We start from the raw sequence: 26888 nt of genomic DNA, 5'->3' as shown, positions 1-26888 counted from the left end.
CATCTGGCTATCACACCACTCACCACTCAGACTCCAGCCTGTCCACGTAAGACAGCAGAGGCAGGGAGCTGTGATGCCCACTCAGCCTCTAGCTGATATTACCACATAGCCAAGGTTATTACCAGCAGGAGCAACTTAAAGCATCTGTGAAGAATTCAGCATTCAGCACCACAGGAACAGGGCTGTTGCATTAGAATGATTTAAACCTCTTTGGCCCATTCAGAAATGCACTTGGTGACACACGACATTTCCCACTACATCTTTGCCATTGTCTAAGTTTTCCCAGCATTTCTTTTCCCTTCCCATCTAAATTTGCCAACAAAAGTATTTCAAACATAATGGTGAAATTTTGTCATTTAGCTACACATGCCTCTCCTGTTCAGTGAATATACAGCTCAATATAAAAGGCATTCCTAAAAATGGGTTAAAAAACAACCAGATCACACCATCTTTCTCATTATGCAAGTCTCTGAGAAACACAGGAACGTGAAATTGCACTCCATTATTTTCACCACTTAAGTGGATAAAAGACAGACAGGGAAGGTTATGCTTTCCTAAGGTTTTTCATTCACCGTTTTAGGAAGCCCCAAGGCCTATAGGAACTTGCTGAAGTGATGTGCCTATTTTTGTTAAGACACATGCTTTCCAGAATAATGTGTAAACTCAAGCCTACGTGTGGTAATGAGCCAAGGTGGCTGGCTTGACATGCAGACTGATCACTTGTGAAAAATGACAATCACCATTTGGCAATTTTTTGGCTGGTAGAAGAAGGAACTGTATTGAAATTTGACTTGATTGACTTAATCTGAATATACAAATTAAACATACCTCTAGTCAAATTCAGTGTAAAACAGAGGGCAAGATAGGATTTTATGGCACTTGTAAGAAGGTCAGAATTGAAAGTCCTGAAAACATGTTCAAAAAAACCAGAAAAAACCAAACTCTCCAGCATTTACAGGTTGATAAAACTGTTCCTGTCACGCCCAGGATTTATGAGTGCAATTTGCTGTACTGCAGAACAAGTAATGCTGCAGGATGTAAGGTTTCATTACCAAGAAATGAGATCATGAATTGGCTGTGACTGAGACAGGTGAAAATAGATCTTCACCTATAAAAGCTCTAGTGTACTCTGCATTCTGCAGTCTAGACTGTCCACACTGTTTTCTCATCAGCTCTTTCTGCTACACTGGAGCACTTGCTTTTAAATTAACTCTGTCCTGCTATCAAGCTGCAAAGCAACATAAAAATGTATGCCACATCTCCCATTAGCGAGATGACGCATTGCAGAGTATATGACAGGAATCCTCAGGGAATACTTTGGGATTAGAAGTGAAATACTGCACAGATGGGATTGTTGGGTAAGGGAATTCCCTCTGACCCATATAGGGCTCAGAACATTTAGCGCTGTTACATCAATAGGCAAGATCAGGACATTTTACCTTGTAAATATTTAAAGTACAGGCAAAAAGACATGATGTACTTGAAAATCTGAAAAGAGGACAGCTAGTGAGATAATAAAAAAATAAAAAGGAGCAACATAAATATCTAAATACCAAATACTTTGTAACACATAGGGAAGGAGAAGAGGTATGCAAACATGGAATGGACAAGAATGGAATGGCCATGCAAGTTGTTAGAAGCTAAAGATCTGGCCCCGCTTCTCCATGCTAATCTAAGACTGAAGCACAAGTATTCTCTGCATACACTCACTCTCAAACATCAGCAGTTAAAAATCTTCATTTGTTCTCCAGCAGATTAGTAGAGCTACAGCATTGTCTGCTGTTGAGAATCAGGTTACACAACTCGTAAAGCCAACAAAGCACCCAGGCAAGCCCCATGTTCATGGTAAGATTCCATGCCTTTCTATCACAGCCTGTGCATCACTGTTGTCCCCAGTACCAAGGGATCAGGTACCTGAAGGATTTACAAAGACAGAGAGGGCAGGACTGTGCTAACTACAGCTGAATTTCAAGGTGAGCTGGACATGACATGTAAGCCCCACTTGACCTAGGTCAGTGCAACACCACAACATTAACACCATGGCACCAAGCTCATTGTTTATGTATTCCACCAGTAGCTTCAGGTTTCCTCATACTTGATTGAATCTAACCATTGTTTCCAAGCTTGGAATTGGATTTTTAAATGCTTGCACTGAACTTCTGCAGGAATCTTTGAGGCTTTTTCTGACAAAAGATCTCTGTTCAGCGCCCTACTGATCTAATTGCCAAAGCTTTGCTATCTCATAAATCAGCCAGGTCTGTTATATTCAAAAGGAGACAATGATGGAGTCCCAGAACAGAGTCAGAGTTTGCAAGGTCCCACAGAAGACACCCCTGGTGCCTCGCAGAGGGGTCACTGCAGATTTGCCTAGGGTACTCCACAGATCCCCAGTGATTTAGGCTCCACACAAACTCCACAGGGCACTCTTTTTCCAGTGTTCCACTATCCTTATTTTTTTTCCTCTTAATAAGAAACATGAACTTGTGTTGTTGCAACTAGATGCCATCACGTCTTGTCCTAACCACCACAGACAACATTAACCCCTCCTTTTAAGAGCTCTTGAAGATTTTTTTCTCAGACCTTTTCTCTCCCCTTTAAGGTGAAAAAAATAATTTCAGGTTTTCCATAGTACTGCTTATTATAACCTTAGTCACATCTGATGCTCTTTATTAGACTTTCTCTCATTGTTCTACCATTTTTTTGAAGCAGAATGTTTAACAACAGACAGTATTCCAAGATAAGGCTTTGCCTATGCTTGCAGAAGTGAAGGAATTCCTTCAGACATCTTCCAAGCTTTGCAGCCTCTTATACCTCATAAGACAACTTCTTTGCAGAAGCATAGATTTATCCATTTCCACACCAAGGTCACTGTTTCTGGCTCAGCTTGTAGCCATAAAAGGCCAGTAGTAGCTGGAATTTGGCAAATGAGTGCCAGTTGGTGGTCTCCACTCAGGTTCACATGGATTCCTGTACACTCCATGGGCAGCGAATATAGAATTAAGTGGTCTACTACTGCACAGCATCAATTTGCTCATACCTCCCAAACATGTAGTTGGGGACTCCAGAATGAACTGGCTAAATTTTGTACCATCTACATTTCTTACAGGAAGTCCACTCTTTTAAGACTAATAAAGAAAAGCTCCTGTTACCTTTGCCTAATTTTCACAACCACATTTCAGCCATCTCAGTGGTTTACTGATGACTTTCATAAATACCACACTAATTTAAAAAAACACTTATGCGGAAACACATGACCGTGCCAACATTCACATTGTTTCTTTTTCTAGAGCATATTTTGCACCAAGTACTTTAAAAATATTAAACCTTAGAAGTTTTATAAGAAAAAAAAATTACATTTTCTTTAACAGATGGAGAAACCACAGCTTAAGTCTGCTGCACAGAGATACAGAGTGAACTGATGGCAGTTTTAGACATCAGTTCTTTCTTATACCAAGCCCATTTATATTAAACCTGCAGACAATGGACAGCTGTATAATGCCTTTCAACCCACAGCTAAGAACAAAATCCATTTTTTTCCTTGGTAATGATAAAAAAACACTACACAGAAAAAACAGTACTTAATACCAAAGACACAACCCTCATCACAAAGTGCAGAGACTAAAAGGAGAGCACTGTCCTTTCACAGAGCTGCCTGGTGGCACCTACTCCCACAACACACATGACTCTACACATTCAAACAAGTAATCCAGATCCACTCTTTCAGAGGAAAATGTGCCCTTTCTGAGCCCTTTGGTTTGAACCTTACCTTTCCACAAGCTACCATGGACAGGGCAAGCTGGTACCAGAGGTGAAATTCATCAAATGCAAACTTCATGGCTCTCTCCAGGCACTGAGAAAGAAATTATGAAAGGAATATCAGACTTTATTTTCCTCCTTACATCTTTTATCAAGACTACTGCTTGGGCCAGGAAAAAAATCTGCTGATGCCCTGGAGACCCAGGTGGTTTTTGTTTTAGTTTTTTTTTTAATTACACCATTTACACTTCTAATGGAACTTGCTAGTGTACACCATCACTTCAAAAGGCAGCCACTTTGTTCAAGTGCCTACATATAAATTACGTTAATGTCCCAAACAGTTCTGTGTGCATTTCTGGCCCTCGAAGCCGTAGCTCTGTAGCTGTTTCTGCTAATTGCTAACTAGCACACTTCATTTTCACCTTCCCCAACCACGAAGAGGGTCTCTGCCATCATGTTTGGAGGGGCAGAGGCTGAGGGAGGTACCTCAGACAGCATCACATACTGCCCTCTTCTGCCCAGTGTGATGCTGAGGAGGTCGTAGACTGCAGAGGCATCCTGGAGGCTGACAGCTCGGTCATCCTGCTGCTCTGGGGCTCGGCTGATCACTGCGTCCCGGTTCGCCTGTGCACACACAAGTGAGGCATCAGAAACCAACACTGCAACACAGAACCCATTCCTCCCTAGGAAGCTACACATCCATCACTCATAGCAATTTGTTTAAAATCATCTCAAGGTGGTTTTTTTTTTAAAGTTTATCTCAATGTAAGGAAGGTGTTTCCACAGAGGTGATTTCTACCTACATGAAGCAAACTTAAGAAGACAGCTGTATCTACAGGAAGGAACTGCTACACATATCTCATCTGGATTTGTGTCACAGAATTAGAGCATTATGAAACAGACCTACCATCTCCCATTTCCTCAATAATTAGAAATTCAAGGCCATCCTTGAAGCATCTTCCTTATTACTTTAATTGCCTGCAACTGTGGTAACTGCTTCCAAGGTTGATAATTTATCTTCTGTGTCTATGCTATTCTTCACAATAGCATCCATTTTTTGTTGTTCTTTTTTGCTCACTTTTTTTTTTTCACTCACCTTTTATTTTTTAATTTGAGCAGGTTGCCTAAGTAATCATATTTGCCTGTCATCAACGTAAAGCAATTAAAGGTTTGGCCAATGCAATACCAAATTTTTTAAAAAAAGAACATATAAGATGTTTTAATTTTGCTAGTCTATCAGTACATTGCTGGCCTAAATCAGGAAGAAACATTACTTTTGACAGAAAGTAGCAATTTCTGAGGACGTCCACAGACATCTACCTAGCACATACTTAAAATTTACCTCAAAATCTCAGCCCTTTGCACTTTTCTGAGCACAAAAAAGGAGATGACAATTCCAGGGTAAATGAAAAAGTCTCTCTGATTTCCAAACAGAGTCACCCAGACTGCCCAGCCTCTGGGAGAGGCAGTGCTGGATGCCACTGAACCTGAGCACTGCCTGATAGCACAGACACACTGCCATGGGCTCCTCAGCTGGAAGGGGTGCAACACCAGACACTCAGCTCTAGACATCTAAAAGATCAGAAAAATTAAGAAAATTGCCAGCAATTTCACCTTGAGCAAAGGAAAACAAAATGTTCCCTCCTTGAAACAGGAAGGTTATGAGATTTATTTTACAATACAACTATAATCTTACATCTATTTCTTTCTAATTGTGGGGAGATTTTTTCCTCCGTAGAAAGGTTAAACATGGGAATTAAGTGTAATAAAAAATGCCAGAATATGCAGCCCTTAAAGCCCACGCGTATTTCATTGTGATTAAGCTGCAGCTGTTTCATCGTGATTTTATCTGTGCAATGCCCCAGTTCAAAGCACTGTTCATCACAGCCTCCAGCCGAGACTGCAAACACAATTACTGACAACTAACACAATCTCAACCGAGAGCTAAACGGTGACTGCAGTTAAAGACAAGCTGACGGATCAGACCCAGCCCAGTGTTTGCACAAATAAACTTACACCAACCCTTGCAGCCATAAAGGCATTTTTCTTTTTCATGCTACTGCAAATATGCAACTTGTGATTAAAAAAATAGTTCAGAACAACAGAACGCACGACAGAATGAAACCAACTTTAAGAATTCTGCAACCAGAGTACACAGGCATAGCTTGTCTATAGCTTGTCCATAGCTTGCCTACCTTTATTAGCAGAAAAAAAAAAAAAATACATGTTTAAGCTGTGTTTGGATTTTAGATAAGCCTGGTACTTTAAAAGGAAAAAAAAGAGTTAAATAAACCCATCTACTGTATGATCCTTATTGCCAAGTGAATCCTCACACCTACGTGCAACAGCATTAACAGTTTTTGCCACACCGGTTACATTGTTATGACAATTGTTTGTAGCAAACAGCTACTGAGCTAGTACCCCCATGCTCTGCAATCTCATCAACAACCTCCCATTACAGTCAGCTATAGTCTAACGCTTTTTTGAGTATCCATCAAGTACCAAGGTATGATTTTTAAGTGGATGCATTAGCAGATAGAAAATTAATCAAAACTCATGACTGTCCATATCACGTTTTGCCACAGCTACTGGTACTAGTATCCCAATACCCCAATCCTGCAAAAACAGGAATACAGGGCATATTACAAGGATGCAACATTCTAAAATTGCAGTCATACCAAACATACTGTGTATATAATACTTTACCCAAGCAGACAGCAGCTAAATGCAATATATGCATAGGCATGATGAATATTCTTTCCAAGAAGGTCATAAACCTGATTTTGTTCAAGCTTTCAAATCTCAAAGCTATAGAAAGTCTTCACAATCTATCACTCTCTATGCTTCCATGTATAAAAGTTGCCACTAGCAAATTCATTGTTACCTCTATCTCAACAATTTCTTCAATACTGAACCTATTCTCAATTGCTAATTCCAGCTGCTCTAAGAAAATAAATCAAGAGCCCACATTATAGCAGAGACATAAAAACCCCACAAACGCCAAAACCAAAAAACTAACTAAACAGTAGCAAGAATATGGATTGTGTCTAAGACAATAAGGTAAATCACCATCCTAAGCAAGGCTCGAGGTACTAGTGCAGTGTCCATACAGGGGGCAGAGAAGGGAATGTGAACCACTGTTTCCTGAAACCCACTCAGGAAACTGGCATTCTCTGTGGCCTGCCTCTCACAGAAGGCAGGCTGCTGTGCCTCAGATCATCGTCAGCCTTTTTTTTTTCTTTGTTTTTGTTTATGTTTTTGCAAATATTAACTTGTCAGTGAGAAATCCTGACAGTCACTGGCAAGTACAAGGAGAAAACAGTCGCAGAGTTACTGCAATAAAGAATACACCCATTTTGTGGGATGGGGAATTTTACCTAGTGAAACGTACACAGAGACACACTTCATTTTGCATTTGAGAATGCAAAAATTCTAAGCTATTAACACAAACATTTTTTCAATACCTGTGTTTCTGTTGTTTCAGACCACTAATTTTCCTGAACACAACTGGAAAAAAGGTTATTTGTACAACACTGGTCTCAAGCATATTATCTATAACATAAGCAGCAATTTCAATTTGTCCTACTGCATTATTTCCTCCCCCTCCGCAATTAGAAGCAGTAAAACACAGCTACAAATACATTTTCAACACCCCCACCATGACTATTCCCTTTAAGCTGCTCCCACTGTCATACAGACATGCCTCACAGCAGACAAGCAGGATGGAGAGAGATAATAAGTCAGACCAAGAGAAGCTCTGTTCAAGGCTGTTTGTGGGATGGAGAAGGACACCAGTGCTACCAACCCAAGTTTCACCACTGGGAATTAGCATAACTTGCATTATAAAGGCAAGAATATACAGTCAATGCCCACTTTTTTGAAGTATTCCAAGGTAATTGAGCAACTCAGAGATTCATCACCACTTGCATATTTTGGGATGCATTAGCTGTGCATGTAGGTGGCTCAGACATGGCACCAATCCTATCTGGGGAGATTGGAGACATTTTGCAGTCAGCCCAGACCTAGGACATTGAGCATCTTCAGTCCCCCTTCCCACAGCCCAGTGACACAGCCCATCTGGAGCCCACACGTGCCCAGGAGGCTCCAGTCCAGGCTGGAAGCCCTGAGCTAACTCAGCTTTCAGCCATCGGTGTCTCTGAACCTGACAGAGCACAGAACCTGGGGTCAGCAGGGCTTTTCAGTGTGGCTCCAAACACAGCAATGCCACCACAGGGGACTTTCAGACTTCCAGCAGGGAACAGCTCTGCCTTTCTGAGCACCCACAATGCTGAGCTACACACAGCTTGGACCTTCCTACATACACACTCAGTACACTTACCTGCAAACTTGATAAGGCCCCCTAGCCACAGAGGATTTGCTGTACATCAGTGATGCTTATTTATGGCTTGTTTATGTCAGGGGGAAAGGAAAAGAGCCACAGCAAATCCAAACAGCCATTACTTCAGCAGTTATTACGCACACAGTTACGCTGCAGAAAATTAAATTTTACCACAGTACAAAGATGTGCTTCTTAATAAAACGTCAAGCAATCATATGAATTACAATAGAGTATATTCCATGTAGCAACCCCTTCTCACAGCAATTAGCTATGAAGTATCCTTTAATTGCTCACTTTGAAACATGGTTTCCCCTGCTTTTTTCCAAAGAAGAAAAAGAAAGCAATTAAAATCTTTAATGAGTGCCTGCTGCCTGCCCCCTAATTCATGGGCATTCGAATGTTCAACTTGTGTCTTTTCATAATAGACATAATTGCCAGATCCACTGCAACCCATCTATACAGAACAGCAGCATGTTTTACACAGTGTACTGTAATAATGTAATTGGTGTGATTCAATACTACCATTAAGAGAGAAAAACAAATGCTGTGTGTGTAAGATTGACAACAGGCCTTTGAAATCATGCAATTGTTGCCTTTTCTGCTAATAGCTGGGAAATATTTAGCCCATACCCTTTGGGTCTTCCTTCTAGCTGTTTTGCCTGTACTGCCAACAAAATTCTTCACAATGACAAGAATCCATTAAATTCAAGAGGCTACAGACTTTTTGCCTAAGTTATTGGTCATCTCTACACAGCACCTGAAGGTTTCCCTCACTAACATATGCAAAGAAAATAGTCAGGGTTGACTGCACAGCTGCTGCGAAAATGGCATGTGGGTAATACAGGAAGGACAAATCATACTCCAGGAACTTACAAAACTCCTCTCAGAGAGATACTACAACTCATTCCACTTCAGACCAACAGCACAGCAAATGAAAACTGATCCCCTTGTGAACCACATGGCATGGCTCTCTGGTAAGCAACAGACTACAAGTTACTGGTACCCAATTCAGATGCCAATTCATCAAAACAGCCCACTATAATTCCTATTAAATATGATGACATATCTTATATGTTTCAAGTGCATTCCAACACCTTGTAGTAAAACTATTTTTGGAAACATCACTAAAAGCAAGACAGACATACGTCCCCATCCAAAACAGCCAAACAACCCCACACAAAAGGAAGACAGAAGCAGAAAGTAAGCAAGTTTGTTTATGGATAAGAGCTTGGGTAACAAAGTCATCCACTTGCTAACAGTTACCTGGATTTAGAATGCTATCTTCTAAGAATTTACATCCTCCTTGCAAGTTTGGAAACAAGACTTAGTACTGCAAAGCAGAAGCAAAAAAGCTCTCATATCCCGTTCTACAGCAACTCACATTAGAACCATTTATTCAAGAGGTGATTAGCAAGGTAGTGTGTTTCCCACTGGAAACATCCTGCAGTCCATCTTTGCAGGTCTTGAACACATAGCTTTGCCTTGCAAACCAGTACAGAGATAGCCAGATTTGCTACTGTAAGTGCACAACGGAGATTTGGCAGGAACCAACAGAGCAGGCAACCGTGTCCTCAGTTGTCTCTTCCAGCTGCCATAGTCCAACGGCCCTCAGTAAAATAGTCATGATGGTCATCCAGCTGTTGTATCATCACTGGGCTTGGTGCCATTAAAAAAAAAAAAAAAAAAAGAGAACAGGAAAAACCAACCTACAAAAGCAACAATTCTTCACCAACCCATTTGTTGGGCAGCGTTATTTCATAAAACTGGCAACTGAAGAGCTAACAGGTTTTATTTATTTCTGTGTTTAAAAATACATGGGTTTAACATTATTTTGTTAAAGGCATGCTCACAGCCATGAGTTTGTTCTCACCAGTAAAAAGAACAGGACAAGTCCCAGTATCTTCCTTCCCCCTCACCATCTGTTCCATGCTCTCAGGCCCTCCAAGGTCAAATCGCCTTTAGGGATTCAAATCAGAGATAAGATGGGGATGACATTTCTAATCTTTGTTACACAGGCACAGAATTTATTAGTTTTGGATACAAGGAGCTTCATTTCCAGTACGAGCAAATACAGAGCCAAAAAAAATAAACCATGTTACCTGGTATGTTTAGAGGACCACATCAGCCAAAATCCCCAGCTGTAAGTGCCAGCATTGCCACTACTGAATAAAGGTGTTTCAGACTGTATGCTGGACCTCAGATTCAATAAGGGAAGGTTTCTAAATGCAAACAAAGAACTTTTTATCTTTTTTTTTTAACCTCAAAAGTAAACACAAAAAGTAATACTAAATGTTCCATTCCTGACTCTGAGAACCTCCTGGCTAACTTTAAGGGCAGTGCAGTCAACTCTGAATACTCTTGAGAATAGCTATTAAAATAAACAAAACTGCAGCTAAGGGTTAGTCATGCCAAACCTCCTCTGTCTACACCCTGCAGCTCAAAGCACCAAAGTCCCTGATGGCGGAACTGGTCCTGTTCCCAATGGTAGGTGAAGCAGAAAAATCACGCTGCACTAAGTCACAGTATGTCCTCAGTTCTCCTCAAAGTGTCACTGGTTTAGATGGGTTAAATGCAGTAAGAAAGGACTACTGGTTTAAAAATAGGCAAATCCATGTTTCTCCAACATGTGATAAGAAGACATCATTCTGCCACAGCCTGAGCTTTTAAAGGCTGTCACCAGCTGGCCTTCTTGGTCTGAAGGAAAGCATTTTCATCCTCTCAGAAACACAGCCCATCCATACCATAACTTGGGCTACACAGAAGGCATGATAGAGTAGCCAGGAGACCACAAACACCCATAAAGACAGCCTTGACTGTGGCAATCTTCAGGCTGCCTGATTTGTTTCAGTAGATTCCTTCATGAGAACTCTACAGCCAAAGGCTGTGACTAAATAACAGCTGGCACAGAGAAGGAACATTTGCCAAGCTCAACAACCAGGATTCTTTTCATTGTTTACTGAGATACCTCAGCTTATGAAAATAGGCTCCCATTTTTAACAGGGTATAAAAAACACAGGGGGCGATTCGTGAGAATGCCAGGGCAAAGCAGGCTACAAGCCTTCACTCTAAGTGTTAATATATCCAAAGCAGCATCTTCAGAGCCATCGAAGGGGATACCATGCTATTTGCCATTTGAAAACCCTTTTACATACTCAGGCTCAAAGGCAGAGCGAAATACTGAAGGAACTCTTAATTGCCCCTTTCAAATATATTCTCATTTCATCCCACCAAAATATGCAAACTGGAAACACTCCCTTGCAATGCAAGGGAAAGGGATAAGTAAGGGATAAGTAAGCCAGAACCCTCTACCATTAAGAGTCAGAGAAGGTTTGGTAAGAAATAGGGTCTGGCTCTCAAGAACCTCAAGACAATTTCTTGCTTTCCCCTTTATAGGAACACCTCTACTCTCCCATAACATCTTCCTGGGAGTCACACAGATCCTGGCATAGTAGATATCAGCTTCACCTTAGGAAGGCATGTCAAACATAAAAACAGAGTGAATTTCAGTAGCAAAGGTGTTCCAGGTGTACACTTATTGATAAAGTACCTTACCTTCTTCTCAGCACATATTTATCATCTCTGATGATTTATGCTCCTCCCCCCTACATCTTTGCTCTTTCCCCTCCACAGGTTGCAAATTTTTTCTGTCCTCCTTCCCCTAATTCTGTCCCCCTTCAAGGTCATTCTGGAGCAGTAGGAATCAGGAACAAGTATGTGAAGAATCTGTTTGGCTTTACGGTCTTGCAAGAGTTACAACAGCCTGATTGTTCTTTGTCTCTTTAAAAATCTGAGAGAAGTACCTTTCTGGTGACAGACCAAAGTGTAAGAGAAGTTAATGTAATTGCATACTTCTGTTTAATTTTAAGGGGTTCACAGTGGTAGATACTGGAAGAACACCTAATCCAGCCAAAATCCAGGAACAACAACTATGTTGTTTACTGGCCTACAGAAATGTATCACTTGCCATTGACATTCTCTCCAGGAAGGAAAGCATGCTTTATTCAGTTGTTAACATTAGAAATCTGCTTCCTGTTAACTTATTCCATGAGCTTCTGTAAGTTTTTTTTTTTAAAGAAAAAAAAATACACAAAATCAAAAATCAAAACTTCAAACAAACAACAAACCTGTACAAGAGAAAACTCACCAGTCTACAGCAATGCTGTTATGGAAAACTTCATGTTGTAAGTTAAACAAAATTCCCCTTCTAAATACCATAATAAGAATGTACAGAAAAGTATTTATGGATTACAAACATATGTAAGAATTCAATTGCTCCCTCTGTTCCTTCACTTAGGAAGAACATTCACACGGTTTCTAAGTGTATTTCTATACACTTGTCCTGAATTTTAGTTAGAACACACTCGTGGCAAGGCTGATGCAAGATCAAGGCTCAGATGTTCCATTTGCCCAAAATCAGAAATACAGTTAGATGAGTCCTAAAGTGTTCTGCTACAGGATCATCTTTTGTTTGTTTTATATGTAGCAGATAAAAGTGCCTTGCCTCTTCTTCCAGGAAGTTCCTATACATCAGAGGCAGCATTTAAGCATACACCAAGTTTACTTACTTAACCTAGAACTCAGCACAGTAGTCCCATTTCCATCAATAGCATTTTCACACTACTTCATCCATAACTTAGCTACAGGACCAGTTAGTTCACCATTTCACACACTATTAGATAGACATAACTTTCACCTCCTCAGCAGAACAAGATTGTGAAGTTTGAGGTCCCACATGGCCTCTCTAACTGCAAGTCCAGTCCCAGAAAGGCTGGAGCAGCCAGTTCTGTCACTGTTCCAGAGCCCAATCCTCCTCCTGCTTGGATCAGCCCTGAAAAGCCCCACTGACATGAGTACTTCTGATTTTAACAGAAGAGAACGTGATATCCTACAGGCCCTCATCCTGTAGTCTCCACTTCTAATTATGAAAGCCCTTCTGACTGAAGAAAAGCCCTTGAAAACACAAAGCAGATGTGCTACAGAGCTTTAATCTAGAAAGCACTGAAAAGCACATAGTGACACTCAGATGTACATGATTTTGAAGTCAATTTAATATTTTGGGGTAGTTTCACCTCTTCCATTTTTACTGAATTTCAAACACAGACTAGCTAAATTGCCCTGTTCTGAAGAAGTTTGTGGGAAAGGCAAAGAACTTGAGCCAGAAGAACCAGACATGAAAACCAAAGGAAGCAAAAACCAAGTTTCCATAGCTTCCACAGTATCTCTTTTCAATTTGTCTGAAAGTTATTTAAAAGTTTCTAAGAAGGCTGTCGATGCTCCAAGGCTTTGAATTTCACTTTGAGGTACAAGAGACTACCCTGTATTTAAAGCAAAATACACATTACATTTTCAGAAAACATTTCTTACATATTTTCTGTACATTTGCATCTTATCAAAGTTTAGCATGCAGCTATTTTTCCTCCAATTTTCTGCCTGCCTCTTAAATAGATTTTTTAAAGCAACCAATGCTATAAATAGTACAAATCTAATTATTTCACTGTAGCTCATTATGAATGATTCTGCATGTCACAAGATTCCCTGTATCATTGCACCAGAAACTCTCAAAGATCACTCCAGACTGAAGAAGCCAAGGACTGCAGACTAAGGCATGAAAGCAGAGTACTGCATCCTGCAATTCCAAACAGCAGGGACCTCCATCATGTCCAGCTTTAGGCAAGGCTCTCTTCCTCTCATTCTTGATCCATAAATCCACACAGATGTTATAAATGGAAACATTTGTCTACTGACAATCTGTCTGGGCATCAGAACCTCCATACAGCTATGGTGAATGCAGTCAATTTCTCTTCTTGATAATTACCACAACTCTTCACATATATTCCATTTATTAAAAGTGGTGTCATTAATAAAAAAAAGCATTTTCCACTCAGCATCTGAACCCTTGCTTCTGTTTATCTAGGAAAGATTCTGTAAACAAAACCAACCAGGAGACATGGAAATGCTAGATATCCCTTTGCACTATTAAAACTACAAGCTCATTTTTGGCTTACCATGGATTCACCGATTAAGAGGAGGAGAAGAGCCTCTTCTACGTTGTCTTGAGGGCAGTACACACTGAAAGACAGAATACATTTTTCTGAGGAAGGTCAAGAGTTATCCTGTCAGCCTCTTTCTCATTTCACAAGAGAAGCAGTAACTTGAAACATCTCATGCATAATTCATTTGCTAGGCAATACTTTCTTTGCAGGTTCACACAATTAAAAGCTCTGCAATGTATCTTAGGTGAGCTATACTGAACCCTAGATAGATTATTTCAAATTCATAGAAAAGACAATCCTTTGGTTGGACTTTCTTCTTCCTGGGAGAAAAAAAAAATAATCATGCAAAGTTAAATGCTTTATTTTTCCAGCAGTCTTTTTTTCCAGCAGACTTTTTAGCAGGAAGCTGAAAAATAAGAAGGCACAAAACTACTACATGAATCGATGACGTAATTAGCAGTACCAAAGAGTGTTCAAATACACTCCTTCCAGAAAACTGAAATAAAAATGAACACTTACTTCTCTTCTGAGTACAGCTCAGGCCTCCGACAAAGAAGATTGCTAACATAAGACTGATATTCCTTGTTCATGAACTCAGGAAGCGGATCAGCTAAAGGGCTCCAGTAACAGTCTTCACTGAGGGAATGGAGAAGTACTTGGGCTAACTGTTTGGCTGCAGTCTAGAGATCAGTACAGAAAAAGGCATGCATCAGTGAAGCCTTCTCCAACACAAACTATTCACCCCTCACCATGTTCCACCTTGGGAAGGAGATGCACCAGCATGACAGTACCACTTTTCAGAGAGTTGGGGTAGCAAAATCAGCTGCTGAGGTGTACAAAAGGGTCAGTTTCTTCCCCCCTGAGAAAAGACCAAACTTCTGCATTTACATGGTCTTGTTGCAATGCTCTAGGAAAAAAGTTATCCAAAAGGCCTGACAGCAAGGGATGCTTTGGTGAACAACGACAACTGATTGCCACATGGACTCTGAGACAATCTCACAATAGTTACTATATAGGAGTATGAAGATTCTACATTGTGTTCTCAGCCTCAGAATTTTGTATGCGAGTCTCAGGACCACAGGCAACTTTTGTGTTAGGTTTAAAAGATCAGCCTTTCATCTGTTAACATCACTCTCTCTTGTAGACTCTTGTTTCATCTTGGTACTGCTTTTCTCTTCCTGCTGCAGTAAATGAGGGAGAAGATGCTTAGGAACTTTACAGTGAAACAGCAACATCACATGTACTTTTTTTTACCATCAAGCACCCGAAGACCCTTAAATAGTTGCTTTCCACTTCATATGTACAGCTGGCAAGCTGGGCCTAAAAGGAGGCAAGTTAACTTCACTTAGCAAAACTATCTTTGGCACTTACCCTTGTCTGATACCTATCAAACCTCTAATTTCTTGTATTGCAAATAGATGAGCCTGTGAATAAGCTCACAGATATGAAAATGGGTGGTGTCTTCAGTGAATTCCAAGCAGCACACCACACACCACTCTGTTGTGTAAAGTAAATACTGCACAAAAGAGAGGGCAGGCTGAAACTTCAGCCCTTCTGTCCTAATACTTGCAAATAGAATTTTGCAACTTCTCTGACTACTGGGTATGTATTTTATATGAAATTTACACTTTGAGATGTGTTATGAGCCCACCAAGAGTAGTTTTCTTTTAAATACCAGGACATGTATGTTATGGGATCGAATAGACCACACTGAGGTTAAAGTTTCTATTATCAATTTCAGGAAAATAACTTGTTTTGATGCAAGATTCGTGATTTTCATCCACCTCACCACACATGAATTCGCTGAATTAGTCTAAAATGCAACCACAGCAGTGTGCACCGCCTCTTAAACATCATAAAGGGAGGCTTCATAGATGGCAGTGATCTGAGTGTACGATGGTGTCTCAAAGAAATGCCATCATGTACAACTCCCTGGACACCCCAAGACCTTCCATGCCCTGCTACTGACAATTACAGATAACTAAGCTTTTCTATGCTTTTTATAGCAAGTAACTATGAGCAAAATGGCCTAGGGCCCTGCAACATTAGCCAGTATCATTTTATCATCTCAGTGTGTAATTATTTAGTCAGTTTTACCCTGAGGAGTCAACTCTCCTATATTTTTTTCCTGCCGTCTTAGAGTGGAGGAAAAATAATTTGCCAGCAACACAAAGATCTCTATTGGTTCACAAAGAAGTAGGAGTACAGTTTGTGGTAAGCCATTCAGAAGGCAAGCAACAAATACTTCTAGTGTCTTTAATTTTAACATACAGTACAGTAGCTGTGTAAATTAGCTTCACTCTTGTTTTGAATAAGACCAAACAAACCAGAACAAGCCAAGGCTCTGATTTATGTTATTACTGCCTTTGGCTAAAAAAAGCATCATTATGCTTGAAGAACACTGTGATCCCACAAATTAGGGGGGAAAAAAATCAAGTGTTTTACTTTCATGCCTGAAAAAGTTGTTTAATTAAGCACATTTCCCCTTTTGCCTTCTTGACGGTGCTTTAAAAATAAATAAGAAAATGAAAATGCGACCTCTAAATCCCAGGAAAAGGTATTGAATGAACACCTTGAGAGTTCCCCTAAGGGATAAATCCCCCAGGAGTGTTGTACAGCTGTCCCCAGTTGCACAGGGACAGGAGCAATTGAGCCATGTTCTGTCACAGTCTAGGAGCAGCAGATGGTTAGATTCATTTCAGCAAAATGATAAAACAGGCGAGCACAAAAATACCACTGAACCCTGATCTCAGTTTGGAAAAGGATGCAACCATTCGAGTGGACAATTATTGAAGTAATTTCTTCTAATTTGCTGCACAAGTTTCCACATGCATCTGTATTCTCAAAAACACTATGCAAACCCATGCTCACACCTCCCCTGCCCAACTTCTCTAGAATGACACAAAACACAAAGCAGAATCAAATACAAATTTAGCTGTAAGAGTATCAATGCTTTTAGGGTTGCAAAGCTTTCATACCCAAGACAGTTATTCTGCAAGCTGTTGACCTCATCACCTCCTGAGTAACTTCAGGACAAGATCTCTCCAAGGGGAGACAGGGAAGAACCAGTTAAAAGTCTAAGAAGTTAAACAGGCACATAAATATTTCTTTACCTGAGACATTCAGGATAAAAGGATGCAAAGATGCAGAATGTCACCACCAAAAAGAAAAATTTAAAACCATTAAAATCACTCCGTACTGTATTGAAGAGGGTTTTACAGAAGGAACACTGAAAGATATCAGTCTAAAAAAGCACTGCTTGTTATAAGAGACAGAAGTACTTAATGCTTCTACATGCAAATGCAGAAAGGTGTGCATGCACACTGAAACTGAGAAAGAAAACAAGACAGCATCACCCGAGGACAGCACTGTCAAACTAGCAACATCTGTTTCTAATAGGGCTAGAAAATGCACTGAAATCAAGAAAACAAAACAATTAAACAAAAAACAAAACACAAACCCAACAAAAGTAACCTACATGGCCAGGTCTGAAAGCCTGGAGGTTTCAATTGGGCAGGTCTTTGAATTAAGGGGATCACTTGACATATCACTTCCAAAAGTTAAAGAAAAAAAAAAGGGGGAGGTGGGGGGCAGTGGAAAAGTCAGCAATCACTTAAGTGAGGACAAATACACTTCTGTATTACAGCACTGGTCAATCAAGAGAATTCCCACATACCAGACTGCCCCACCCCCCCATCTCTCATTCCCTTACCATTTTGAAGGTCTGAGTAGCTTTTGTTTCTACAGTCCGTAGTATTTCTCGCAGACTCCTCATTCCTTTCACAATATTTCTATGGGGAAGACAGAAAAAAAATGAAAACCACCCAAAATCAGCACACTGGAGACAGAGTATTTTTATGATGTGTCAAAGCTCGGCAACACACCTGAAGTTCAAACAGCCCATGAAACAATCACTAACACTGAGTGTGCAGCAGCAAGACAAGGCACTCTGAGGCACAGACAGGACAATAGCACAGAGCAAGGCAGCGACTGCAGCATTGCCTACTCCAGATGGCTTCCTAAGAGAAGATCACACTCACATTTGATGAACAGAGGGGACATTTGGAAGCCTTTCATAGCTCATATTTATAAAGCAGATGCTGCTCCTTAAAAGCATCCACATCTCCTCTTCATACACACAGATTGTACTTATTTGAATTATATTGAGCTTACGTTGATGCTTTTAAATGACGATTTCTTTTAGGTGGTGCTTAAACGCCTTGTGTCTGATGGTCCAGGCACATGATGAAATTACAGTGGTTTAAACAGTTTATTATCAGGCAGCTAAGTTGCAGTAACTGTCTGCAAGCACAGCTTAACCTGCAATAAGAGGGTTAGACTAAAGAAAATTTTAAAAAAACAAACACATTATTATTCTGCATACACCATGAGCAATTAAAGCTGACTAGTTGCCAAATGCTATCTTAATCGTGTCTGTGCACTCAGAGATGCAGAGAGGAAAGATTAAACACTGGACATATCAGTTAACACACTGGCAGCCTATCAGCTGTTCAAGGCTAAGGACATGGCCCCACCACCACCGTAACTGCAAAATGGTTCAATGCACATTCACTGCAGGGTCAAAGCTACCCAAAGAAATACAAGCTATCCAAAAAGAAACAATGTTGTACAAGACAACAAAATAAGCAGTTGTACTGATACATTAACTGTCCCTTCGGCTTATTCAGGAGAATTTTCTGTGCAGACCAAAGCTAAATTTCATTTAAAAACAAAGCCATTAAAACCTCTTCTGTTAAACTGATTAAATTTTGAAGGTGTGCAGTATGGACTGCACCTGTGCCTGCTTTCATGCACTGCAAACCTTCTTGCACTCCAGAATCAACAGCAAACATCTGATGACAATAAAAAACCAGGTAATTATTTTGGGGGTTCAGGGATTAAAATGTGTTTCCCATGAATATTGGCTACATAAAATGCCACCCTAAAGCTAGTAGCCACCATATCACAGAATGTAAAAGCATATGGCTTTGCTTCCAAGCAATACCCATCTTAGTTTTGAATTTTGAGTTAATCTACAGACTATCTAATCACGGGCAATGTACAGGCAAGCAAGAAAGCAAGACGAGCAAAAAAACCTGAAAACCTGCAGAGAAAAGTCTGATGCTGTCTTTTTTCCTTCCACTTTCGCCCAATTAAAAAATTTGCTTTGAGTTTCTTGACTTTTTTTCCTCTTGAAAAAGTTTTTTTTAAGTTGGACTTAAATACTTCAGCAAGCACTCCAATGACAGGGCCAAGACACTGGGTGGTTTTTAGTGGGTCTAGAATACAATATATTTACAAATATGCAGTTCTGGACCTTACGCACAAGTAGTGACTAAATCCATCAGAACTGTTTACATGGTATTTAATATCATATAGAAAAAGTTAATAAATTTACCCATCAAAACAAAATTCAGCTGCCCTTCTTGATTACTGAAAACTACCAGCATTTTCTGTTCTTCCCTGGGTTCCTTAAGAGGCTGGACACAAGAGTTATAGAGTGTAACAGTTGTACAGCATTTTCAAAAATGCATTTATTTAGGTTTCTTGTTAGCATAATGATATTTGTCTTAATAAAGTGCCAATGAATTGCATTAACCAACCAGAAAGAAGACTAGCAACCACTTGCAAAGCCAATTCATTTCACATTAGACACATACTTACGAGAAGAAAAACCTACAGAATGTAATAAAAGATGACAGTTTTTTTCCTAGAAAACTAAAGTACCATTACAGTGCAACATTTTAGATTAGGCCATAAAACAAGTTAAGCCTCCTGGCAGAAACACCTTTCTCTGGAGTGGGGGGAAGGGGAGAAGAAAAACAAGGAACAGACACACTGAAGTGAATGAAAGAATAAATAGCAAATTGCTGCCCATCTGTCAGTAGTCAGGGCTGGAACCATGCAGCACATGACAAATGCTTAGGAACACCTCTAACAGATGGTAGGGGTGCAAAATGGGCAGCACAGGAGGAGCACCCAGCACTCACCACCTCCCAGACAGTTGCCCCCGTGGTCAGGATCTACCAAAGAGCACTCTATCCCCTGAGCTCTCAACAATACCAGTTCTACAGGACTGAGGGATTTGGTTTGGCAGCTTTTGTATTCTGAACTTTATCAAACATTACTGAGCTGTGACAGGAGACAGAGCACACCTGCCAGCATTCTGCAAACACAGGAGTTTGTCTTTCCACCCTCCTGTTCCAAGCTAGGAGACCATCCAAGCACATTTCATTTTGACCATATGAATTGCTCTGCTCATAACAATAAGGAACTCACTGTTCCATTAATATAAACCCTTTATACACTAAATGTGCACTTTAAGGGATTTTTTTTAAATTAGGACCTTAAGAAGTTAACAAAAAGAAAAGTATATATTTGGAACAGAAATACATGCTATGTAGGTGACTGGATGAGGATGCAGACAAAGCCTCTGGCAATCCACGGTGAAAACACTTGATCTTACTTAGATTAGAAACTAAACAATCTTGAGCCTCTGCAGGACTTGGATTGAGGACTACCTGGAAATCCCAGGTAATGTTGCCTCAAGCCATGGCATCAAAGTGAACATTAGATCATGGAAATGAAATGAGTCTGAAAAGTCCATAGGCCCCTATTGTACTGCAAAGAGGTCAGAAAAAGAAAGAAAAAACAGGAAGGGAAAAGGACATGATCATTAAACTGCCTTGGTTCTAGTTTCAGCCACAGTAGTGGTCAGAGCACCATTTAAAAAAAACATAATGAAGAGCAGTTTAGGATTCAGTTACAGCTAATCTAATAAAAATGAACAGACAATCATGGGCACAAACTGTGACAAAGAGCAACTTGAGAGTCCAGTCAGTCCAGCTTGGCATAAAAATACATTTGTGCATGTAGCCTGTTAATATAGATTAATTATCAGTCCATGAATCAAAGCAGTCATATCAGAGTTATGTTATTTAGTTTGGTTAACATTACATAAAATTTTAAGACAAAATAAAGAAGTACACTGTTTTCTATGCAAATTGCTGGGAAAAATATTGACAATAAAGGAGTGGACTGTCGACACAGAGGTCTGCAAAGACAGTCCCCCAACAACATGGTCACCAGTAGATCATGTTCTTATCTCCACTCATTTACTGCTAAACTATCAGTTGCTGACAGAACAGACCACCTAGTTACATAGCAGCTTGCAGCATCACCTCTCCAGAGTAAGGCAGTACCCAACTGCCTCTGCGCACCTCCTTTTGTATCTTTGCACCTCACCCAGGTTTCTAACAAACCATACCCTCTCCTTAAACAGCTGTTCATGCATAGACACAAAAAGAAAAGGCAGTAAAAAATAAGCCTAATATTCATACATCTGCATTAGGAAAAAAAACAAAACCAAAACAAACAAGCAAAACCTAGTGCAGATGATAACATGAAGACAACTGGCTGCCTCTTACAGTATGACAGCACCTGCTTTCCTATGTTCTGCATCCACAGCATCAACATTTCTCACTGGAGGACCAAAAGAAAGCTTTCTTGGGTTGCAGCATGGCAAACAACTGCAGGAAATTAGTCTTCAGTGACACAATGTTGTTCCACGGCAGCTCATCAAAAGCATCTGTGACTTCTACAGCTAAAGTAAGACTTGCTGGTCCTTACAGCTGGCAGTTCAACACCTGAAAGGAAGACTGGACCTTTATTTCATATTGGTGTCTTCTTTCCACTGCATACTGCAAGAGAAAAGGGCATCCCTGACCACACTCCAAGAAGAGCACATCTGATCCTGCCAGCAGGAATAAAAGCATAACAACAACACTCGTATCCCTCAGCTCTTCTGCCTGTTGAGACAGGAATAAAGCACTCACTCTTCCTTTTGTACACATGTAGCACTGGGGAAGGACATCCCATCTGACAGAATCTACGCCCTCACATCTTGAGCAATCATTATCCAAGGCTTATTTCCTACCGGAACATGCTGGAAGCAATAAGGGGAACAAAAGCATTTCTTTGAGCTGTTCAGTATCAGGTGGAGTAATCTATTATATCCATGAAGCACCCTAAATACCTTCTTCCCATATCCCTCCCTTTCCTTAATACATCCCAATGCTGCTTATGCCCTCTCGTGGCAGAAATCACACACACAGTTTCAGCTGCGGGGACGGACAAGTTGCCACATCCCACCAGGCTTCTTTCATCCCGGTGGACCTTCCAACCCTGGCTGCTGTTTCTCACTTGCATTGCAGAAGGTAAGGATTCCACTTCTATCCCAGCTGCAGAAGCTCCACTGCTCCTTCATCAAGAGACAGCTACGGAGAACATTTTGTTGCTATTGCAGCAATTCAGCTTATAATCAAAGCACAGCTTAATTCACATGTGCATTTTGCTTCAAATTGTTTTCCTGTAAAGGTTTTTGTGGTTTGTTTTTGGTTGGGATTGGGTTTTTGTTTTTAAGACTATCATTAAAATAATATGGGGAGGGAGCACACAGGGCCCACAGTAATAGCCAAAATATCACACTAGATGTAATGAACTCATCACTGATGAAGACTGAATTTACAATGTTGCTGAATAAAATGAACATGAGTTTAATATTCAAAGGTGCCTGGAGGACATCAGTGCCATATGTTCTAAATGGGATTTTATTTTACTACATAGTTTATGAGCTTACTGGCAAGACCTGAGCTTTTTGTTTACCATGAGAAGAGCAGAAGGTTAGGAAAGCACATATTGTGCCACAGCTGGCCAACCCCAGCTCACCTGGGAAAACCACATATCAAGCAGACCCTGAGACTCTGCTTTACAAGTTCATACTTTGCTTTATGCATAAACTTGTACCTGCCTGACTAAAGGGGTCATTTTACAACATCTGAGCTTTGTGTGTTTCTAAGCCCCCAGGTTAAAACAAGGCTTACCTGAAGGCACATCTGGTGGATATGCTTACAGGTACAGCTTTGCTCTACATGCATGGAGAACAGTGGCTATTTGCAGTTGCATTTGAAGTCATCCTTGAGGGATAAAAAGGAAGCAAGAAAGCCCTAAACAAGAAGCAACCCTCCCTCCAGAAGACTCAAAAAATGGTATCAGTTTTCTACAGAAGGATTTTAACTGATTTTTGATGGGATTTTTTTTTCCCCTAGTTTTCTTCTTTTCTATCTTCCCTATTTTTTTTGCTTTCTTTTGCATTCTACTCAACAAGAAAAGAAGTGAAGAAAACTAAAGTATCTTTCACTGGGAGTGAAGGCAAAAAAAAACAAAATTAAATATTTGTGAAGACAGTTTGTAGTGAGAAACCCAGTATCTCACTCCTTAGTAATAAATGGGGTAATACGGTGCAAAAAGAGGACTAAGGAAGGATAGATTCTTACAAGTACTGTTTATAAATGCTGAAGAGACACTCTCCTGGATGACAAAATCTCTCAGTTGAATATGTTTTGAAGACACAGCCTGGTTAAGGGAACAGCATGTCCTCACCAACGACCTTCAGAAGTGGGCATTCAGAGTGCCTTTTCTGCTGATCTTGAGAAGGTTTTTCTGTAGGCTCATGAAATTCACTGTAGGTTTGTAGACATTAGCACTTCCTGCCCTTCTGAAGCTCACTGGGAGCTGTATTTCAGAGGCATAATAAATACCCTGGAGCAGCACTGTTCCACATACATTCTCTATAGTACAAACACACAGATCTGGGGCATCGATTGGGATATTTAGGACCTTAAACAAACAAACAAATAAATTAAAGAAACTACCTGTAAGACTTCATTGAATTCTAAACCAGGCAATGTGGCTGAAAATTTTAAGGGCACACAGCAATATAAATTCCACTCTCTCTTTACAGTTAAACTGCCCTTGTCTCCACAGGGAGCAAAGCTGAGTCAAGACAAGAATATTGTTCTACCCCACCCTAGTTGTGGGACTGGAAAAATTATGCTTGAAATTCTTAAGAAAGAGACATGCCAACAAGAGAAAGGGAAGGACACTGAGGAGATTTGAGGTGAGCCAGCAGCCAAAATTCATAACAGAACACAAGAAAAAAATTAGTCCTCATCTGAGACAAAACATACAATATTATCTAATTTTATTAATATCTTCATCCACCTACCCTTTCTTTAACTGAGTCACGTAGGCACTCTGTAGAGCTGCTTCCAGAAAATAGGAAAGTTCAAACTCAGAGTAAGTCACATTGCTGCCCTTGATACTCCTTGAATGTGTGTTGTTTAAGGTCTGTAAGGGAAAAAAAAGAAATATCTGGGAATACAGATAACTGCCAGAACTAGCCAGGTCCTTATGAGCCAGTGACATTTTCAACAATAAAATGTTACATTTATTAGTTATTAAAAAGTTATAAAATCCATTTTAAAATAAATTCTATAATGACTTCCATGAGATATTCTGCATGCAATATGAGTTTCAAAACATCATTCATTATTACTTGCCAACCTTTAATAAAGTAAGTAGAAAGCTATATATTAACACCAACAGTCTGGGAAATACCACTCAAAGTACAAAGATTCAGCTTATTGCACAGAAATATCAATACAACGTTTGAGTCTGTTTATTTAGTTCAATGTAACAAATACTTGTTAAAAGTTAGCAAGTCATCAGGAGTCCTGATGGAAGAATCTTAATCTTTCCTCTACTTGTCCCATCAAATGTTTTTTGGTTTTGGTTCCTCACTGGTAACAAGCCGGTTCCTTTGCTGAAAGCTGCCTCTCCAAAGCAGTGTTTTTCACCTAGGACTGGAGAAGGACTATGGACTTCTACTACATCTGTCGTCAATCCTGCATTTTTGTCTCTGTGTCCAGAGACAACTAGGTGAAAAAAAGATCATACAGAGGTGGGGGTAGATCTCCTCCCAAGTTACAAGTGACAGGAAAAGAGGAAAAATGGCCTCAAGTTGTGATTTAAGGAAAAATTTCTTCACTGAGAGAGTGGTCCAGCATTGGAACAAGCTGCCCAGGGAAGTGGTGGAATCCCCATCCATGGAAGTGTTCAAAAAGCATGTGGTGTTGGCACCTGGCAAGATGGTTTAGCAGCAAACATGGTAGTGCTGAATTAAAAGCTGGCCTCAGTAAACCCAGAGGTCTTTTCCAACCTTACTGATTCTATGATTCTAAGCGAATGAATTACAGGTCAGACCCTTTCCCTTCTTCACAGACCCAAGCTGTCAGAAAAAAAAAAATAAATAAAAGAAATCACAGTGTCCAGCACTGGCAGGAACTCATCCTTCCACAGTGGAAGGACAGTAATAGTTTAAATTTAAAGACTAATCCATCTTTTCTGCAGAGAAACAGAGCAAGCCACTTGCTAGCTGGCTTTTTAAATGAATTTTTATATATCCACTAAGCTTAGTTTTTCTTGTTTCAATGCAATTAAAACAAAACCTGAAACAGAAACAAAACCTTTGCTACTGAGAAGAGCAGAAGTACCTGATCAGAAGGTTAAAGGCCTTTCAGTTCAGGACAGACATCAGTACTGCTGATGTCAAGCATAATGTGTGGCATAGGAAGGGCATGGAAGCACACGTTATGTCCTGTAAACTCAGCTAGGTGAAGTTTGCATGTGCCCAGCAAATCAGCAGCACATACTATCTGCATGGTTCTGTGGAGGGCTCCCAGTATTCATCCTACCAACTACTGGCTAACAATTTACTTGTTGCTAATCACAGAATGGTTTCGTTTGGAAGGAATCTTAAAAGATCATCTAGTTTCAATCCACCTATCACAGGCAGGGACACCTTCCACTACACCAGGAGCTCCGAGCCCCACCCAGCCTGGCCTTCCAGAGAGGATTTAGGTTCTAATGATGTGGATTCCTCAAGGTTCACTTGGAAAAGGTGAAGCACTGGTAATTAAACTGCTATGGCTGACCCAAAAAGGTTTCTTGCAGCTCATTAGGGCTGTGTATCATTTACACAGCAGATATGTAAAATATCTTGCCATGCAAAGTTCATAGTTTCTCTTTAGCAAAGGCTAAACTTGGGACATACTTGTGCATATCTGAAGTATTTGATGCTTTACCACAGGCAAAACTTATTTCCAGACCTCATTCTCAGAGGAGACAGGTAGAGGCCAGCTAAACTGTTGTTTTGCAAATTATTTTACTGAGACACCTCACTTTCCAACTTATTCTCATATTCCTTGCTATGATCACTTGACATTTCTCCTTTTTTTTTAATTTTTATTTTTGCTGTTAAAACCCTGGAAATTCCACCCAGGCCACCAGGCAAGACCCTAAGCACATTTCTTCTTACCTTCTCAAGCTCCTGCAAGTATACCTGGGCAATAACACATGCTCTCTCAAAACAAGCCATGACTTCCTCCTCCCTTTCACACAGTCGAGCACGTGAGGCAATTGAGTTGGTTGAGCGCTCCAGTGACAAACCTGCAAAATGGCAACATATTCTTTAACTGAAGCCCACCAACAGCACTATGGCCATATTATTCTTAATTTACCAGCTGACAGGAAGGCTTTTCCACATGTAGTTTCCCTCTTAATCTGATGACTTTCACGACACTACCCCCATGAAAATACAATTCCTACACATGCAAGGCACCTTTGTTATGCTGCTCTAACACACAGCACCACTGCACACTCCTACCATGCCTTTCAAACACTTCATGAAGACAGGACACACAATCCCTCTGGTAGGAATCAGCAAACAGAAAAAGTAAGGTCTATGTTCCCAAAGATGGCTATAGATCTCGGGTGCTTCAATTCAGTACCAGCCTGGCACTGAATTTGATAATTTCTAGGCATCTGCTACTTCAAGCGAAGCTTGAAATAAGCAGTACTGTTGAGGGAAAAAAACAAACAAAAAATCCCTAACTGGAAAA

The 26888-nt window shown here is 40.3% G+C and overlaps 1 protein-coding gene across 13 annotated transcripts in view; it reads right to left on the bottom strand.

Moving 5' to 3' along the window:
• Positions 1–26888, bottom strand: part of TTC7A (tetratricopeptide repeat domain 7A) — a 210675-nt gene that overhangs the window by 163486 nt on the left and 20301 nt on the right. For 12 of the 13 annotated variants that reach the window (XR_004417261.2, XR_004417262.2, XR_004417264.2 and 9 more), the window contains 7 exons: positions 26306–26436; positions 24155–24276; positions 17801–17879; positions 14608–14768; positions 14101–14164; positions 4243–4380; positions 3767–3850 (listed from right to left, as the gene is read on the bottom strand). Coding sequence is in view for 8 of the 13 variants with exons in the window: in XM_033053680.2 (XP_032909571.1) it covers positions 3767–3850; positions 4243–4380; positions 14101–14164; positions 14608–14768; positions 17801–17879; positions 24155–24276; positions 26306–26436 (779 nt within the window). In the remaining 5 variants the exon portion in view is untranslated. Of the gene's footprint in view, positions 1–3766; positions 3851–4242; positions 4381–14100; positions 14165–14607; positions 14769–17800; positions 17880–18261; positions 18344–24154; positions 24277–26305; positions 26437–26888 lie in introns of those variants that run through there. The other variant, XM_033053684.2, reaches the window with a different exon arrangement.

The sequence above is a fragment of the Catharus ustulatus genome, chromosome 3, assembly GCF_009819885.2.
Source record: "Catharus ustulatus isolate bCatUst1 chromosome 3, bCatUst1.pri.v2, whole genome shotgun sequence".
NCBI classification, from domain to species: domain Eukaryota; kingdom Metazoa; phylum Chordata; class Aves; order Passeriformes; family Turdidae; genus Catharus; species Catharus ustulatus.
The sequence above is the reverse complement of the archived record's forward strand: the minus strand, read 5'-3'. Positions and strand labels throughout refer to the sequence as shown.